The sequence below is a fragment of the Vanessa atalanta genome, chromosome 1 (assembly GCF_905147765.1).
Source record: "Vanessa atalanta chromosome 1, ilVanAtal1.2, whole genome shotgun sequence".
In the NCBI taxonomy this organism is placed as follows: domain Eukaryota; kingdom Metazoa; phylum Arthropoda; class Insecta; order Lepidoptera; family Nymphalidae; genus Vanessa; species Vanessa atalanta.
Genome location: NC_061871.1, coordinates 12,877,022 through 12,897,697, shown reverse-complemented (window position 1 = coordinate 12,897,697; position 20,676 = coordinate 12,877,022). Strand labels below are relative to the sequence as shown.

General features: G+C 32.4%; 2 protein-coding genes across 8 annotated transcripts in view; one reads left to right on the top strand and one right to left on the bottom strand.

The window, feature by feature from the left end:
- The window catches only part of LOC125063831 (septin-7), a 36,210-nt gene extending 33,908 nt beyond the window's left edge, over window positions 1–2,302 (top strand). Inside the window, exons 10-11 of one of the 2 annotated variants that reach the window (XM_047682394.1) lie at window positions 54–94; window positions 393–2,302. In XM_047682394.1, coding sequence (XP_047538350.1) covers window positions 54–94; window positions 393–439 — 88 coding nt within the window. In that variant the 3' untranslated portion in view covers window positions 440–2,302. The remainder of the gene's footprint in view (window positions 1–53; window positions 95–392) is intronic. The other variant, XM_047688625.1, reaches the window with a different exon arrangement.
- Window positions 2,303–6,170: 3,868 nt separating this feature from the next.
- LOC125064168 (alpha-catulin) overlaps window positions 6,171–20,676 on the bottom strand; it is a 90,004-nt gene continuing 75,498 nt past the window's right edge. For 3 of the 6 annotated variants that reach the window (XM_047671075.1, XM_047671092.1, XM_047671110.1), the window contains exons 5-15: window positions 19,076–19,213; window positions 13,935–13,964; window positions 12,957–13,214; window positions 12,287–12,455; window positions 12,114–12,196; window positions 11,769–12,047; window positions 11,489–11,652; window positions 11,208–11,361; window positions 10,934–11,140; window positions 10,351–10,410; window positions 6,171–9,153 (exon numbers count right to left, since the gene is read on the bottom strand). In XM_047671075.1, coding sequence (XP_047527031.1) covers window positions 9,025–9,153; window positions 10,351–10,410; window positions 10,934–11,140; window positions 11,208–11,361; window positions 11,489–11,652; window positions 11,769–12,047; window positions 12,114–12,196; window positions 12,287–12,455; window positions 12,957–13,214; window positions 13,935–13,964; window positions 19,076–19,213 — 1,671 coding nt within the window. In that variant the 3' untranslated portion in view covers window positions 6,171–9,024. Of the gene's footprint in view, window positions 9,154–9,892; window positions 9,993–10,350; window positions 10,411–10,933; window positions 11,141–11,207; window positions 11,362–11,488; window positions 11,653–11,768; window positions 12,048–12,113; window positions 12,197–12,286; window positions 12,456–12,956; window positions 13,215–13,934; window positions 13,965–19,075; window positions 19,214–20,676 lie in introns of all 6 variants that reach the window. The other 3 variants (XM_047671118.1, XM_047671102.1, XM_047671084.1) reach the window with 3 other exon arrangements.

Here is a 20,676-nt window from a genome sequence, read left to right as displayed (position 1 = left end):
TATTATAAATTAATTGAAATTATTTTATCTAAATAAATACCATTTGTTTCCAGGACGGTCGACGGCAAGGATAAAAAGGATAAGAAAAAGAAAGGTTTGTTTTAAACTCGCGTTTATTCGCGTCGGCTTCGCACCCACCGTAAATGTTGCGTGACTAACATCGAGTTCGACCGTGTTACCTACAGTACATGCTTCTCTCAGCGAACATTCGAGAGAGTTCTCCGACTAACTATTAGCCATCACTGTTATCATTCCATTGTCTCAAACTGTACAGTGTGACGACTGAAGCGGAGCATGTATAATGCTTCCACATTAAAATGGCTATAGCAATATTTGGTTAATATTTTTGTATATCGTACGGATTTTAATGAAATTATATTTATACTTTCAAGGTATTTACTCTACATATCGTAATGTTTTGAAGAAACGTACATTGTAAACATTCTGATGGACAATGGCCATACGGTTGAGATTTCACGAGATTTTATGTTAAATTAATTTTGTTTAAATTAGTGCCATTCCTGTATGATTATTAATTACGTCTGTCTCTCTCGTAACCTTCTAATTGTTATCTTTTTAATCTTCGAATCATATTAACATGGGCTTTGGTTTGTGTAATTGTTGTAAATTTTGGAATTGCTATTTTACAAAAGATAATTATCGATTTTTGGTGTAAATAAATCAATGTAAGACTCAAGCAAGATATACTAATGTATATTGATTATATTCTATTTGTGACGATTATCATTCGGTTTGATGGTATTAAAATTGCTTCAAGCTGTTTGTATGTCGGATAAATTTGCTAATAATGAAAATTTTGCACACTTTAATCCATCATTCCTGTAATTGTCTTAAAATAATAATATCGAACAATTATTTATTCATGCAATAAATATATGATTTTGTTTAATTTATTAAGCGTTTAAAACATGTGGTGAATGTTTGTTGTAAATTTCAGATTGGTCATTTAAGAATGTCACGTCGGGAATGTATACGTAAAGTAAGAAGATCTAACTATTTATTAACATGTTAAACTATTTACTATAGACCTGTGGTTTGTAAACTCTGAAACAACGATACTAAAAGACTAATATAATATTATATCAAACATTCGGTACCAACTTATACATTACGTTATTTTATCTGTATTTACTATTTACATGAGAATATTTCCATGACAAAGCATTTATTTTTATAAGTGGGGCCTAATTTTTGTACGTTTTTTATTTTAATTTCGAAATTTTTGACATATTTTGATTGACTTCGAAATTTGTGAAGTTTGATGTAAACAGCACAATCGATTCGGCTTGTGACGTGTCTTATTCGTCCACGAAGTTGCCAAAGTAGCTTGTAATAACAATCTGCTTTAAACGTAAATCTCTTTAATGTTTCGTCTTTAAAATCGCTAATTCCGACATCTCTGTCGTCGTACGTCCGTACGAAGTGACGAATAACGCTCAAAAACTGTGTGAATTAATTATAGGCACTATTCTCATTATCGATAAACGTAGCATACTTTACTAATGCTAGCGAACAATATTCCGTTTAAATTTTTAATGATAGATGTTACGCATTGTAGTTTTACGAGATATTAGAAACACCACTACATTTAAACGACGATTAGATATTTTTTACTTCTTTATAAAGTTATGGTGTTCGAGTTGGGCTTGCTCGCGTGGCCGCCCGAGGGCGCTTAGTGATATCCATATGCTCATAGCGAGTGTGAGTTAGCGTTAGCTAGGCGTTAGCTAGGCGTTAGCTAGGCGTTAGTCTTCTGATATCTAAGGGAGTGACGGTTGGACATCGCTGGCAGGGACGCTGCCTTTTCTACTCATTGATTATACGTAGTTTGTATGTAAATTAATTTAATCGGACTCCTATCCTGTTATGACTCGATTACGTTACTGAATATTAATCACTTGAAATATATATCCAGCACATATGTATTACCTGTAAATAATTTCGTTTTAGTCATTATCCTATATAAATATATTTGATGAAGTCACTGTACTAATCGATAGTTCGTTATACACGTTAAATGCATAATCTTATTTTTAATCAAGATGCCATGGTTAAATTTGTATTATTTCCTTACACCGCAGTATTGACTTCCGAGTTGAAATTAGGTATTTAGTGTTAAGTGTATGCTTAATTTTTGTATTTTCTGTCGAACTGCGAGTCGCGACCGACATTACCGAGCGATCACCTGTCCCGCGAAGGATGCTGTCGGAGGGCAAGGTTGAAACGATGTAATATATTGTACCTTTGAATAAATATAAATAAATACGTAATATATAGGAAATATTGTTTTTTTTTCCATTATTTGAATTCCCTTTCAATGCTAATGTGTCATCTCCGATATCAAATTATTACAATGATTAACATTGATGAGGTTTTATGTAATAAACTTGAAACTATCTAGAACTCGATCGTGAATTATAAGTAAGTGATATGCGATGATTGCAACAATTATTCTATAAGAATTTTCAAAAGAAAATACAGCAATATACTGTATAACCAAAGTTGGTTTTCAATATTTCGAAAACCAACTTACTGTGAACCACACTTCTGTGAAGCCTTTGATAGTGATCAAAGGCTTCATAGTAGTGTGAATCATCGAGCCAATATTGTTACTACAGAAAACTGTACTAACGTATTAACGCCAACAAAACTGCAACAAAAGAGAAATCTGTGAATGCGACAATGTAGATAAGGTATTATTTTATTTTCATTTTTTTTTTTATATATATATAATAAATAAAATATAACCGAACTTGTATTGGCGCATTCGCAGATTTTTCTACTGCGGTGGCGTTAATACGTAAGTACCCAGAAAACAAAAAAAAAACATTGTTAGAACAGAACCTTATACGGATGATGCGTTTGCTTTTTGTGAAACATGTATTTGTCAGAATTGTTTGTTTTTCGAAAATAATATCTACTTAATAAAATTTTAGGATCTGTGTTTTTTGTATTAAGATTGCTATTATAACATGCAGCCTTATTACTGGTCGGGCCAGTAAAAAGTTGTAGAGGTTTTTACAGCCTGGGTTTGGGAAATTTGCAATGTATTATCACGTGACTGACGAGATGGAAAGTAGGTAACACCAGTCTTGCAGCTGTGTCAGCCAATGAGAGAGGGAATATAGGGTGGTGTTTTACGCGCACATGGCTGCACTTTGTATAATATATACAGTTTGCTTGTCTTAGGTCAGGACTGAAATGCGATTAGGCAATTTTAAATTAATTTCATATTTTACGTTGCTAGGTTATTAGATTATATTATTATACATCCAGTCCCACGCAAAAATTTAAGAGATTTCTAGTGCGTCCGAGAATGCGCCTCCTAACACGCGGCACCCGGGATTTTTTCCACTCTCTTCACCCTGGACTAAGAAGGGTCTGCATGAACTCTGGTTAACAACGTGATGAATTAAGCTGCAAACCTGCATGAGATAAAAGGAGGCCTCCAGTGCATATAACAATTTGTAGACAATATATTCATTTTAATCTTGCAGCAGATACGATTTTGATTATATTGTTTAAGGGGGAGATATGCTTCGAAATGAAAACAATGAAATCGTTTCATACAATATTTTTATTTGGTATTCGACCATGACCACGCCACATACTACAACATCATATGTGTACATTCACTATAACTTTAATTTCTTTCATTGCATTTTAGAGGTACTTCCACAAATAGATTCGACAATCGCATCAAATTCATTTACATTCCATCCACTTTTTTATTCTAGACACGCTATCACAATTGTAAAACAAATGATACGTTTTGTATAGCTTATTTTTTAAATAATTTAAATATACTTTAAATTTATTTATCTGTTCCAAACAAAATAGTTTTAATATAAATATTGTGATAAATGATTGTGATTAAAGGTTCGTTCAGTGATACCATGTCTAAAAATAAAATATAATTTCTACATTCACGTGACACATCGATATAGTCCACAAATCCATTTACAACCTCAAAATATTTTTTTACGTAAACAACATGACTACATCTATTTATAAATCTTTGGCAGCTCTATGGAAAATATACCTCTAATTTACTTTAATGAAAATGCAACTTTGAATATATTTATTATAACAATCACAACAGTTTTTTGACGGTACTATCTTATATATTCGCCCTTATCATAGTAACATTAGGTTGATTCGATTTTATTATTACGTACTCGTAAATTAAGATCACTTATTTGATTTCATTAAAAATATGAATATTTACAACATTACTCTTCGGGGGTTTGCTCCTTCATGCTTATAATAATTATACGTAGAAAGAGAAGAATAAAAGTTTATTTTACATAACTAATATTTTCTTTAAGATTAAGCAATTGTTAAGGCTATTTTTTTTTGTATTGGTACCTTTTAATTCCATCGCAATAATCCAGTGACCTAATATATTTTTGAAAAAATAAATTATAAGGATTTAAAAAATATATTCTTAGAATTAATCTGAAACGAAATAAATTATTTGTTTATTATTAAATTATTATTTATAAATGTATAAAATCAACAAATAATGACAGCTTGTAGATTCTGCAGGCATCCATCTTTGTCTCCAACCTCCCGAACTACGTATTGTTTATAAATATAAAACTATTTATTAATTATTAATAACTATTATTGGTGTTCTCTTTTGCCCTAATAAAATCTCTACGTTTAAAACTTTGAAATTATTGAGGACATTGTACTAATTCTCAAAAGTATTTTTTAATATCACAAATCTCTGTATATCTAGTCTCTATACTAATCAGTAAAATAATATTATCGTAAATGCGATGGATGTTGAATACGTTTCATAATGTTTTATATGTCTGATTAAGTGGTTTTACGTAAGTAGATTAGTAATATTAAAAGCCTTATAACAATAATATGATTATAGTATATTTTCTCATTAGGAATGACGTTTAACGTTATTAGACGATCTACGAGAAATTTAAAAAATATTCTTATCTTTAAAAACAGTGAACGTGTATGTGCGATTATTGCCTTTGGGATTCATCGATTTGCGAATATCGATTTATTTTAATTACTATGTAAAAGAGGCACGACGGCTGCTACTGCGTATTTGACAAAGTTATCGTTATAGTGGATTATAATATTAGTTCGATAATAATATTAAAAAAAAACGCAAACCTACTAATTCTATTCGATGCTATTCGACTCATTAAATTGAACAATTTTATAAAGCTCGCCGAATTACGTTGAAGTAATAACGCGGTAAGAACACTAGGCATTATATATTGTGACCTTTATTTAATAATTTGGTGTCAATTTAATTTGTATATTTTTATTAACCTGTTTGATTTTTGTGAAATTCTTTAATGTGAAATAATTTATAATAACCAACGTTTTTATCTTGTTTGTATATCTAGTTTATATTTCAATAGATCTTTCACGATCACTTTGAACAAAACTATTTAGCGTTAATTGCTTTTTCATCCGCCTAAAATAATATGATTTAAAAAAATTCCATTTAATAGTTTGTTGTGTTTTTTTTTAAGTTTAAAAATTATACATATAGTGATACTTACAATGGTAGCATAAGATTTTTTAAACAGATAAATAATATTTATGTCCACTTTTATGATTACTAACAGATTTAATATAATCTGTTACTAATACATAACAGTTTAATTTATAATAAATATAATGTGCATCATAATTTTCACACGAATGTCAATCTATCTTTTTATCATTTGTATAACTATTAATTTATAATGAACATGATTTAAACATAGATTCTAATATTAAATAGCACATTTCATTATAAATCTAGGTTAATGATGAACTAAAATTACATTTAAAAAATAACAAAAACTTTTAACATTTTTTTCGATACATTTGTTGAAAATTATAAAGTAAATATAAACATAATAGAATCATACACTTAAAAATGTCAACATTGTTAAGCGGTAATCATAATTATTAATAAAAAATAAAATCATTTAAAAGCCGCTTGCGAAAATGATTTACAAATATTTTTATAATACTTATTTATGTTCGTGAGCGGTATATTATAATATTTCGAGTCTAACGTTACGTGGCCACTAGTTCGATTCACAACTCTTATATAAAGCTTTATCAAGCTCTTTTAAAAAATCGAAATATTTTTAAATCGTAACTACAGTAAGCCTTATTTAATTATTTTTTTATATAAATCGAATTTTAATTATTATTAATAACAAAATAATAAAAATTAGATTATCTTATCAATAATATAAAATTAGCTTGTTATTAACATTATATAACAACGACTCTTAGACCATAGTAGTGACTACAAAGTAATAAAGGTTACGGAAACAGAAAGTGTTATATAGACCATAGACAGCGGACATCGAGCACAAACTACAATACATAACACGTCAATATCATTAAATCTAATTAAACATGAACTGATGCTAGCGATTTACTCTAACTCATTATCCGATTACGAGGTAGCGTTAGCGCAGATACTTTGATCGAATTCATATATTTATAATAAAATAAACGTTATAACAAAGTAGGTAACACAAACAATTATCGAATCGATAGATATCGATGACCGAATCGATTTGAATCGATAACATCAAAACTCTTTTAGTTTTAACTCTACTATTATTCTAGTTATATATTTGACATCGTTCGTATTATTTAAAAAATAATCATGAATGTCGAAAAATATAATCCCGTTTTTTTTTGTATAGCTAAATATGTACTTAAACTGGTGCAATTCATTCTAATAGGCACGTTCGTCGGTATATGTATAATATTTATATTTATTATCGAGTGGTTTATTCTTAAATACTAAATAACGATTCGTCATTTCTGACAAACAGAAATGATATTATCTACAACGTTTGATATGTTTTTTATTGCCGTGACGATTTATCATTTGTTTCAAATTGCTGTTATAAATGGCTGTCATGCCTAGCGATGTTTTCGTAGCAGAGCGTTGCAGCCGCAGACACACAGTAGCATGCAAGTTATGAGTGCAATGTCGTGTCCATATACACATGTCCATATACACATGTCCATATACACATGTCCATATACACATGTCACATACCTTCATTCGATTCTTGCAAATGTCTAATGTCAAATCCACTTTAATTCACATTTACAAATCAGATAGAGAAGCATTGCAAGTGTTGCAAGTTGCAAGCCTGAGTAGTTAGATTGATATATAGCAGCAGTGAACTATTTTTGCGTCTGAAATGTTGCATGTAGTAATGGTGTACTCCAATTTGACCTTGAAATTTGACTACGAACGCGCTCATACGCGCCTTCTTTTGGGGTTTGAACGCAGAAGCGTTTCATGTTGTAACGTTGTCAAATTTGGCCTTCATATTACTGTCACCGCACCGAAACGAGTTTCATTTGAACAATTATTCCATTTGACATTCGACATTTCGCAATATTTTCCTTTTAGAGTCATCGTTTGCGCTTTGATTCCATCGGGTCTATATAACACTGAGCGTTTCATGGGCAAATTGGGAGCACAGTCAGCCACCAGAGTCAAATTCCCCCATCTTAATACTAAACATCCTCCCGTCGGAAAGATGAAGTACGACATCAAATACGATTATAACGTACACACATGCAACACACATCTACACATTTTTTTTTTTATTTTACAATCATGCAATGACTGACCATCGCGCCACTGGCAATTAGAGCATTTTGATATTGTGTCTAAAATATAGGTACAAATCGTTACAACATTGATAAGTATGCGAAAACATCAAATGAAGAGTTATTATGTATACAATATGTATGAAAGTATAAAGTTAGTGACGTAACATGTATGGTATATCTAAACACATAAATGCCAAACAAAAACAAGGAAGCCGCGTGCATTTTAGCGAAAATAAAGTGCGACAGGAACACGGAAAGTGCAGGGTGCATAAGAGATCTTATAGATAAATTATCATAGTATGGATATAATATATGTACATATATACATGTACGTGTTAACATCGGAAATAATTTATAAGCTAGAAAAGGGATAACATAAAAATAGGCTCGACTGTGTGATGTTTACGTATTCATGTAAAAGGTGTAACATTATTATAGTGTTAACAAATCTTCGTAATTATTATTGTACGATTTCACTCTTTCATTACGTTTATAATAATTAGAACGTGGGTATCGGTAGTTATTAGCGATTTTATTTATTTATTCTTAATCATATAGAATAGTGAAAATGTATGACGCGTGTAACAAATTATTTTCTTATAAAACTATTACATGGCAATACAATTATTACGTTAGAACCACAGCCAAATGCGTCGTGTCCGCGCGATTGCGTTCATTGTTTACATTATCTTATTTTAAATATTTCGCTTTTTGTGTGTCGCAAGTGGTCTAATTAACTTATAACTATATCGTACTGTTCATCTTAAATTTAAATTAGTTGTAATACGTTAAATAATCGCAACGGTTGGCGAGTTATTCAACACATTAACAACTTTATAGGTCGGTTTCGGCGCCACTCGAAAATAAATACATCAAAAATAACACACTGTTCTTATTTCCATATCAACGTAACGATATGGGTTCAAATATCTTTTCAGCGTATTTTTTATCACTCATTTTGTGAAATAATAAATATAAACTCGATATATGTGGCGCCTAGGACAAACACTGGACGTGGCAGAGACTTACGTGTTTGCGTTTTGATGGCATAAAAACATTTTTATAGCAATCTATTATAATTCAGTTTTATCAACGTAGTATACGTACCTATAATACGTAGACAGTTCATATTTGTCAGCGGCTTTTCTTCTTAAAATTTTCAACATCTTTGAAATTAAGTAATATTTATCAGTTAATAAAATAAATAAATTGAGCCCAAGAGCATGGTAAAAAGGTAATATAGAAAAGCATCTATCACTCCACTGCTTGTCCAGCCGACAGAGGCGACGAGTTTGTTTTAAGACGTTGTTCTTAAAACAAGAGGAAGCTGACCCTGGTCCGGCGCGCATCGCCCTTGCCGCGCCGGCCCATGCCGTACTGTCACATGGCCGTGTCGGACGAGCTCCCTCCCGGCTTGGCGTCGCCGCCGCCGCCGCCCGCCGCCTCCTCGTCTCGGGAACTTCCCCGGCCGGCGCCGGCGGCCGAGAGGCCCGTGAAGTCCAGTTTGTACTGCATACAAATTTTTATTTGAGCACGTCGTCGTGATACGTTTAAGTTGGAGGCTTTACGGCTCGATAATAAAACGCTCGAATGCCCATGAAAAAGAATTTTGTAATATGTTCTTCACCTTTTATTTTACTTAATTTAAAATGTGCCAGGAGATGCATAGATGTTTATATTATCAGACTACTGATAGGTCGATGGGAGATCTCACGTTGTTTTCTTAATAATAAAGTATTATTTAATAAAATCCTTTTATGTATTGTTTGCGTTTTATTAAAGATACCGGAGCCGAAACCGATGCCTACGACACCGCTACGGCACCCATTGAAATGACAATAAACACCATGCACGCGTATATTTCTTTTTATTAACAACTATATTTTATAACCAATAAGACTGAAACACAATTTTCAATGGCAGCGCCCATTTAAGAGCTGGTATTACTAGCGGTTAACTTCATAAAATATATAGCGTATGACTTAAAGTTATAAAATGTCTTATTGGCACTTTATAAACTTTAAGTTTAATGATTAGACACACAGATTCTAAACTAATATAGTAAGTTATTATTTGCAACATCACATAAACAACATCCAGTATTAACTATCATATACACCATCAAACATTTCTACACTAAACTCCAATAAATACCACGACTTTAATATACCTATTCATGTTAAAGTAAGTTGATTAAAAACTTTGTTAAACGCCAAAGCCAACAACTTCAATCCACACAAATACATACATTATCCATTTAAAACACTATTTTCACTCTTAAATGTGGATGTTTTTCGCAAATTTGGCTTCCAATGCATAGGAACTCTCTCGGGCATACAGAGGGAGTACTGAAATTACCAAAATAAAAATAAACATAAAAGGGACCAGAAATAAAAAGCAAAGCTTAATGTAGTAGCAGTCTGTGAAACGTGTCTCGTCGTCGTGGATAAAGACCCTTTCTTTGGATATTATTCCATCATTATGAGATTTTAATTAATTTTGAATATCGTTCTAGCTCTCTAGCGTACTTTTGTTCATGATTATAACCAGAAAAATTACAAAGAAACATTTTCTAAAAACAATATCTTTTACTATACGAAATTCTCAAGAATAATTACACAATGCATGCTTAAGTGACTACATACACAGGTACACACAGAGTTACATGAATATTGGTGTTTTTGATAGTGCAAGACTGAGACAGACCGAATCGCCCCCTGTATTTGTTGAGGTTTTGTTTATCGCTTTGTCCAACGGTATAAGACCCTGAGCGTTGGAAACCACCCAGAGTAAGGCGATAGGAAAACAGAAACAAAAAATCAATATAACATACAATTAAATAAAATGGGATTTTAATAAATTTCAAGAGTTCTATTACTATACCAATCTAAGTAAACTAATTGCTAAGAAGATTTATTCTTGTTTATAAATTTATTAAAATAGTTCATCAATCAATGAGGTTTCTCGTCTCATCTCATTTTGGTATAGATTATCTTTTTATTTACGACAAGAATAAATCTGTGGTCGGTTAATACACTTTTGACCCCCGCAAGTCTAACAGTCACGAACGAAATATAATCTTTAAAGTACTTAACGGGTGCAACACTCTGGTGCCTTTTAATCACTCCCACACTCTTCTCCCACGGCAAAGGTACCTAAGGAACATTACGTTCCGATGCACTAAAATCTTTAAATTTCCTATAAAATTGTCTATACTTATAATATGTGCCATGTGTTGCTCGATAAGTTTGATTTTATTCACACAAGAACAAAGGGTATTATAGATCACCTTATTCGCACAGTCGAAGCACGTAGTGACGACTTTGCTTATAACATTCATAAGATGCTTGGTCTCTTGGATGACGTTGTCGACTTTGCTAAAAGTAGCGGCTCTGCCTACCGTCGGCTCCTTCACCGTAAACTGAAGTTGCTGTACGTATGTTGGGACTTTATCTAAATGTTCTAGCAGCTCTTTTTTTATTGTCCCAGCGGGTACCTTCATAACAAAAATCATATAAGAATTAGAAGTAATGCTATTATTATAAATCAGAAGATTAAATTACCTGATAGGAAAATTGACGAATGATTTTGTATAATCTATTAGCTTCTTCCGCAAAGTATTCGGCTTGTGTGAAGAGGTCTTGTGTAGTGTTGAGACGACCTTCACCTTTAGTGAACTGGTACATAGCGAAGGCCATGGAAGACATATTCTTTGCCCTAAATAAAAACAATAACTTCGATAGAATAATAACGATGTATAAAAAGTATACTAATGTAATACTAGGGTATGTGGATATATTATGACAATATTAAAACGTTAGAAAATAAATAGTAATTAGTCAACCTCTTCACAATGTCGTTGTTTTCGTCAGCACCTTGCCATTTTTCAGTCTCGGCGTCCATTTCAGAAGACATCATTTTCATTTCTAAGCCTGATTTGGCAATCTTCGCTTGTTCGTCGGAATCTAATCGTACGGCTTTTAAAGGTTTACTTGTCGTTCCATGTTTCTGTGTAAATATATTAGAGAAATACTATATGTTTTCTGGTAATGTGATTTTTTTAAACCGTTTATAAAATTGAATCGTTTTTCGTTGAAAAGTACCAGATTTAAATAGTTACTTACTCCAGGCCTCGGCAGACTACTATACTGTTGTTTGTCGGGTCTTTCGTCTGTCAAGTCGAGCAGCTCCTTCGCGAGGCGCGCTGCGTCAGCGAGCAGCCACGCCCACATGTCTACAAACACATCAAGATTCTCGCGCGCCGCCGCACTGCTCGGGTGCGCCGCCAACGTCCGCGCCGCCGTCACTACTTGTGGCCCATATATCCGCAAATTTATTTCAGCAAACTTTGCGCTCACTTGTAACGTTTCCGACATCGCTATATGTCTGAGTAATTTGCAAACCTGTTGATGATTTCACTTTTAATACGACAATATATTCGAAGGCACTCCTAATAAAAGGTAACCTGCCTCAATTATGTGATCTAATTGCTCGTGCAACTGGCTCGCTATATTGTGCAGTCTCTCTGATTCTCTCTCACCACAGGAACTAGCTGAAATTCAAAAGAATATAACACATATTTTTTATATATGACTAAAAACTTTTCATAATTCCATAATAAATAAGTAATATTAAGGGTTACCTATATGTGCAAGGTCGGAGGCAAGTTTCCTCGCGTCGTCTGCGAGTGATGACAAGTCTCGGGCCTGTTCTCTTGCAGCAGACACCAAGGCACGCTCGAGTTCGGAAGCTGCACTCGTAGCTCCCGTACACGCGCTCTCTAGAGCAGCTCCACTACCACCTTGTTCTTCCTAATATTTTTGAATTATTTAAAGCAGGAACAGATATAAATATATTGATAGTAAATATCAGAAGCAAAATAAAAAAAGCAAGTACAAGCATGTAATTATTTGTAGATGCCTGCTTTGTCTAGTCGCTAGCTTATAGGACTAAATAGACTGCAGATCCTGGGTTCAAGCCCCGGGTGGTACCAATAAAAAAATTATGTTCTTGGGCCAAGAAAGTCTCAGTAGCCGTGTCTAAGCGTTGCCTTGGAAAGCGTTTAAAGCCGTTGATCCTGCGATTGAAATATTTCCGTTGTTTGTAATTTGCGGTCCCATCGGATTATGAGGGCTAGCGACACAAGTGTACTCTGTACACACAAGTGTACTCTGTACTCTGTACACTTGTGTCGCTTCTCTTTTAATTCTCTGGAATACACCTGCATTTGTGTACACGATTGTGGCTAAAATCGATTAAGACAACATCATCATCGCCAACTTATATTAAGCTAAAAAACAAAATATCCTCACTAATGACACAGCGACAGCAACAAGTCTCTCGAGCTCATAGGCTATTCTTTCGGCGAGTGCGAGTATCCTTTGCCTGTGCTCATGTGAGGTATATGCCGAGTCAGTGAAGTCGTGCGTCCGTTCGACGAGAGCTCTAAGTGTAGCTGCGAGCGCTCTCCTCCTTCCTGCGTCGGCGCCACCCCTGGCTCTTGCTGTCCGAACTTGCGTCGATAGTCCACGTAGCGCGCCTAACGCCGTACCCGCCTCCCATTGCGCAGCCTGGCGATCGGTTCAAACATTTCTAATGCATCCATTATAGTTTACCTTCTTGATAATTTCATAAGGTCTTAAAATTAATATAGAATATAGCATTGATTTAATAAAATACATGTGTTATTCTGAATGATCATACAAACCCTTAGTATTGTGTAGCAGCCCTACAGAAAACGAGTTATAGTTTTATATATTGATTTGTGAGTGATATATATAAATAGTGATGTTTAAATATAAAAAAGTTTATAACGCTAATTATAAATAACGTGTTAATTAGCTGCTGAATAAGCTCGTTACATACTCTGTCGTTACTCGACATTATTTTATTTTTAACGCAAAACTAGTTTTAAGCAAATCTACTTCGTCCTAGGCGATTGTAGCGTGATTCTTACCGTAATTGTTGCATTATGTAGAAATTGTTATATTTTTAATTCGTTGATGTTATGTAATGTTAAATATTTGTAAGCTTTATAAGTGCTGGAATTATTATAGTTATCCTTTCTCATACTGTTTATTAAATATATTCTATTGACAAATTCGTTGAATAAAATTTACGAGATGTTTACTTGGAGCATGAGAAAGGATATTGAAAACAAAACTATAATGCATAAGAAGTTATCTTTAATGAAGCGTTACTCAAGAGCTATTAATTGCATTTTATGTACGTATATAAGTATATGCTTTAAAAGGAAAAGGCACTCGTCTACCTACATTTAAATTATGTACCTGCTCGTGACTATCCGAAAAAGGTTGCAACTACAAGAGAAATAAAAATCGTGTTTAAGTTCAGAAAGTTTAAATAGAGAAGGGATGAGAGAAAAGCAAAGTTTAGGATTGGAGGAGAGGTCGTTACGAGAATTGAGAAATCTTTTATCGGCATACTTACGTTAAAAAATCCCTTCTTTCCTTATACATTGTTCGTAGAGTCGTTTATAAAAGAAATTGAAAATTTATACAAAGGTACGATAAGCAAGAAGAGAGTTTATGAGGGAAATATTATATCTTTAATGTTTTTTAATAAGATAATTTTGAATTAATTAAAAAAGATGTTAGATTAAATTATAAGTTTGAAGAATAGTTGGTATAAATCTGTGACAGATTAAAATAATAATGATAAGCATCGGTCTAAGATCGCAGTAGGCTTGTCTGGGGCTGCCCATCGCGATAGTAGAGAGATTTTAATCATATCTCAGGAGCAGGAAATTATATCGACTAGTTTTATAATTTAAGATATAAAATACGTTAGGCAAAGGTAATTTATTTAAATCACTGCGTTACAATGAACGTCCAGAGAAAATAGAAAAGTACTAAGTTAAAGATTATTGAATAATTAAAATATATACAAAAATGAATATTTTTCTAATTAAAACTAATTAAAACCGTATGAATTCTTATAAAAAACGTATACGATATAATTTATTATAATCTTCATCGTACGGTATTCTTACTTAAGTGAAATAAAATACATGTATCATTTTGTGTAATAAATACTATATTACAATGTTATACGAGCTACAAACTAATTTTGTTAAGATAAAGTACATGAACGCACTCACATTACTGCGTTTAATTTTTGCTGCTAATCTATACCGGCCTGAAACGCAATTATACGTTTCTCCCGTTTGAAGTGGGTATATGCGACGCATCGCTCTACGTTTCTACGGGGGCAACCAAGATCGCTTGCGCATGCTACCGCGCCCATTCTACGGACTAGTCCAGTAAGTCATGCCACAGATGTTTTTATAGTGAAAATTTTAAATTGCGAACGCGTCTACATACACATGATTAAAAGTGTTACAGCAGTGAAAACCGCGCGGAATATTTTCGCATTGCAGACTTGCCCTTAACTTCGCAGTATGATATTAATTAGATGTACAAACCGCATAAATAAAAATAAATCAATGTGAGGTTCGCAGTGCAATCTGAAACGCACTAATTCACCCTTAACATGAGAAAGAGACGTCTATTTAAAATATATCTGTCTGTCTCACTCTATGTCTAGTAGTCTAGCTTATAGATTGTACGACAGAACAAACAGAATTAAATATTAACGCAATCTCAAGCTCGATGCTCGACCGCGGGCTTCCTACGTTTACACTATATCGGCGTTTCCGGCGATAGTCACGGAAGTTCATTGATGTAGCAAAGTAATATATAACATTTATCCTACAACAGTTATATTAATATAAAATAAAAATAGAATATCTCCTACAATAACATAATACGTTTTTGCTGTAATTATTTTATACTGAAACTAAATTATACGAGAGGAACGTAACAACTCACTTAATAAGGTAACAATGCATTTCATTAAAAAATTAAATATAAAACAAAAGAACGAAATTTTCTAGTGGTAAGTACACGTGAATGTTAGTCTCAACCGAAGATTACGGGTTCAAATCGGGTCAACCACCTCATGAGTGTTCATATTCTTAATTTATATTTATTTTTATTTTTTTTCTTTTACTCGGTGGTAGGGCTTTGTGCAAGCTCGTCTGGGTAGGTACCACCCATTAATCAGATTTTCTACAACCAAACAGCAGTACTCTATATTGTTGTGTTCCGGTTTGATGGGTGAGTTAGCCAGTGTAACTACAGGAACAAGGGACATAACATCTTAGTTCCCAAGGTTGATGGCGCATTGGCGATGTAAGGAATGGTTAATATTTCTTACAGCGCCATGGCGATGCAACCATTGTCTATAAGCGATGGTGACCACTTACCACTAGGTGGCCCATTTGCTCGTCTGCCAACCTATATAAAAAAAAAAATATATTTCGTGCTCGGCGGTGAAGTTATCTACGACAAATATATGTGTACCAACCCCGTATTGGATCATCGTGTTGTAGTTCTTCTTCTTCATATAAATTTAATCTGATACAAAGAACTTACACTTGTCACGTAAATAGCATAAATTTTATGCAGCTTTATGTGATAATATTGTATTTTAACATTTTCTCCGAAACGCGCTTCATTTTTCTATAAATTTTACATATAAACTTTTTGGTTTATTCGTTTTTTTTTTCAGTGAGACTACAACATAAAAATTATTAGTAAAGATTATGTGTAGCTATATTTGTTGTCTTAGATTTTCGCGATTATTACACATTGAAATAAAACTAATGTAGTACTTTGCAGTGTTCGTGGTCACGGGCAAAGTGCTCGAAACGTCGGGATGTTAAAATAATTAATATACGCGATTAAATCCGTTAAAAACTAGTTTTATTTCAAAGCTATATTTGTGTTTCTATGTGCTATACTTTTTACATATAACGGTGTAATTAAGTTAGCGTGTACGTAATGTTAGCATAATCATTAAGCCAATGAACCTTATTGTTGGGGAATATTTAAAGCTATATTTAAAGGAGAAATTTCGTTTATTAATTTAAAAAATATATAAAGTAATAAGTTCGTCAATGTCTATCTACCTTTTGCTCATATCTTAAGAAAGTTTTGGAGTTCATATGAAACACATGTGTCAGAATTTCATGCTAAACCTAAATTCCCTATACTGCCGCGCATAATATGAATTACGGATACAAATTAAACACTATTAATTTTTTTTATTCACTAGTTAATTCCAGTGTAGGTATAAGTCAATTGTATATGTATTCTAAGTACTAGATGCAAAGTCGTAATTCGGTTAAGATTCGTGTTTTGTCCACCAGATTATCATCGCCTTAGCTCTTTGGGTAAATTAAAAAACATGCACACCAATTTGTCTCTTTCTAACTTCAATTATTTGACATTCTAAAGGATAAAATAATGCATTTTATAACACTTGGATCTTGGAGTAGTAGTGCAAAAACGTTCATTAATAGTATAACAATTCGCTTTATTGCCTCCACTGGTGACAGGACAACTGGTTCGTTTTTTGCCCAACGGGAAAATGCTGCTAGTAATCTCGCCACCATTCCATGCGGTTAAGATTTATACAGTAACTATTTTTAATGAATATTTGTATTTATTTAAGAACTTAATGTTAACGACAAATGTAAATATAATATTTATAACTATATAATATCACAGCAGTTATTATTTACACAACTTTTGTTACTAAGGGAATCAATTGGGGAAACAAATGTTATCCCTAAGACATATACTATCGTGGACTTTTTTGAAGACCTTTGTAACGTGTACAATACTGAAGTGCATTATTTTGACCTATCTTGTAGGGTTCAGCCAGCGTTTGCAATGTAAGCGTTATGAAATCCGTTGTGTAATTTTAAATACGCGCGGTAAGCGACTTTATTTTATTCTATATAATGAAGTGTATATTTTTTCTTTTGGATTTTGGTAATTCATTTCGTTTATTAGTACGAATGTAGTTGAATTTTGTTTATTATTAGTCATTAAATAACTGTTAGACAAATAAATAAATGAAACATATCGTATATCCCTATAAGTTCGTTTCAAATTAAACAATATTTAAAGTTTTTACAGGTTTTTAAAAAGTACTTGTACAAAAACAAATCCTTCATTGATTTATTAATGGAATGGATATCACCGGAACTAAGAAGTAACGTCCCTTCTGGCTGTATTGAACTGGTTCACTCACCATTCAAACCGCAAGAAAACTAAATATTTCTGTTTGAGTTTAGAGTAACTGATGAATGGTACCAACTAAGACGGTTCTGAAGACTGTCCCGTTGTAAAAAGCAAGTACGAGAGTAAGAAATTATCATTATTGTGTACCAAACATTAATGCAAGAGGACCCACGGCTGTTGCTTAATTATAATCACTAATACAATAACATAACGTATATTTTAAAATATACCACTTATAAATATAAGGTATATATTAAAATACACGTAACATTGTTCGTATTCTGTGTCACGTATCGTTTATCCGATTCAGTTAAAACTTTGTTGTTAGCACGTGTGACGTAGTAACTACCCGTACTTTCAATGTACAATACTCGTATCGGATAATAAATAAAAAAAGTTTTAAAAGAAGCATTCAATACATGACGGTTACTAGCTTGTTTTAATACTTCGAGTTTACAAATATATATATGTTTTGGACTGGTATAGTAAAAAACATAAATAAAAAAAGTATTAGCTGGTCATTATTTAGCAAGAATTTTATTAAGTAAACTTTAATGTTATTTTAAAGGCACCGTGTTAAATCCTTTTTGAATAAAAATAAAGTTTCTATTGTCTCTGACCGCATAAATTCAAGCTTCAAATGCTAGTCCTTTGTATCTGAGTACGTCCCATTTGCATTTGTCGTGAACGCTACAATTGTATTAGTGAGGCTGCGGTTCGTTGATATCTTAAATCCACCTATGAGTAGTATAATCCGAAATATATTCCATAAATTATGGAAATAAATATAAATTTATTACATTGGCTTGCCGCCAATGCCAAATTTAAAGCCGATATTTAAAATAACGTATTACCAGAACACCTCGTGTAATTTATGTTGAGAGAAATTATTACGTTAGTTTATAAATTAAAATTATTGATACACAAAATCATTGTCATAAAAAATTAACTGCAACTCAAGATGTAATTATAGATAATAATAAACTTTTCAATAAAAATAATCGTAATATATCTTCTGTTGTACTATATTATGTAGTATTGTTTAAATATGTAAAATAGAAGCTATTCTACTTTCAATAATACTCTTAATAATAATTTAATATAAAAAAATAACCTATAAATCTTATCTGTCATATTTTTATACGTGACATTGGCAGATTATTTTGCGCTTGGCTACCGAAGATACACGGCAAAAAGGAAAAAAAAAAAGAAAACCAATCCATTCATTCATCCGAGTCAGTCAATTCATCTTAATTATATGTTAAAATATACTTAAATAAATATATATATTGTTGTATAAAATCAAAGTGAAGTCGGACCTCGTGGGAATGCTCCTCGTGACCCGGCAGCCCGTCTCGCACGACGTAATGAATGAGGTCCATCGCTCGCCTCATCTGACAGAAGACCGTGTCGCGGTTTTCCCGCGCGGATGCACTGCCCGGATGCCGCAAGCAAGTCTGAACCAACAATGTTCTATTTTAATGCCGTTTCTTTGTGTAATATGTATTATGGTGATTAATTACTTAAACATGCTACACTAGTGTTCATATTTTATACAAATTTTTATATAAAAATATGTTAAGATACGATTTAAATGTACATAGTAATTCAAGGACGAAATTGATATGTAAAAGACTGTTTTTATTATATCTTTCTTCATAGACGTGACGTGTCGATTTAATTATTTTTAAGTTCAAAATAGTACAATGTTATCTTGAAATTACATCGGTAATTTATACAATTTAAATACATGAACTAAAAGGCTTAATGACATTCGTGCAGTCTTTCCAAAATATGAAAACAAATTTCCCCCTTGTTAGGTTATGTTAGTAAGGTTTTATTAATCTGTAACATGGTTAAAAAGGTAACGTTTCACTAGAAAGTTTGAAATAACATTGAACGAATAAAAAACGATTAAATATGCGGCAGTCGTAGAAAATCCCCACGCTACGGGAATAGCTTTATCGGTTTGCAATAGGAAAATACGTATTACGTAAGCTGGGGCTGTGACAAAGATACTTGTGGATACAATAAATTTGTTTTGTATATTTCATAACACGAATACAGATGAACTTAACACGAGGAGGCGAAAATACATAACACCGATATTTGTTAAACTGTTTATGTATACAAGTATGTGAAATTATATAATGACATATTTTATTTGCTTATAAAGGGTATTCGTATTATTATTATTATTTTAATTTCATGATTTGTTGTACAAAAACAATAAAAATCTTTGGCTGTGCTGCTGATGCCCTAGCTAGATTGTTGTGTAATCTGTATTAAGGATAAGTGGGGAATGACGGTGGTGTTTCGTTGCGCTCATTCCTGGATTTAATATAACATAATAGCAGCCACAAATGTAAATAAACTTTACGCATTAAAAAAACAATTATATGAAATATTACAATATCTTATAGATTTATTCTCGTCAATTGGTTATCCAATATAGAAAAGCTAATGATTGTTTGTATAGTTATTATAATAAATGTTTAAATCAATGAGTATTTTGTATATAATCCTGCTCTATATATAAAATTCTAGTAATGAAGCTCATAACGGAATGACCGGTCTTCGTGTTTCGAATAAATATAAGGGAGGTATAGGATTTATTGCCTTTATATATACGGACCCATTAATGAGATTACTTTGTAAAATATGACCTGATTTTATACTATTTTAAAATAATGCTTTCACGTTCAGAAATAATTCAATTCTTTTGTCAAAATCTGGCGCGGACGCGTAAATAACTGATTGAAATCACATTAATTGTATTCTATTGACATAAACTCTGCAATTAAAAATGACGTAATTCTTCTCGATAGAATCTAATTTCCGAACCGATTGTAGATTTTAAATTTGATTTAATGCTGTGACATGATTCAAATTGTGTTTTTATGAGTCTACTTGAATTTTA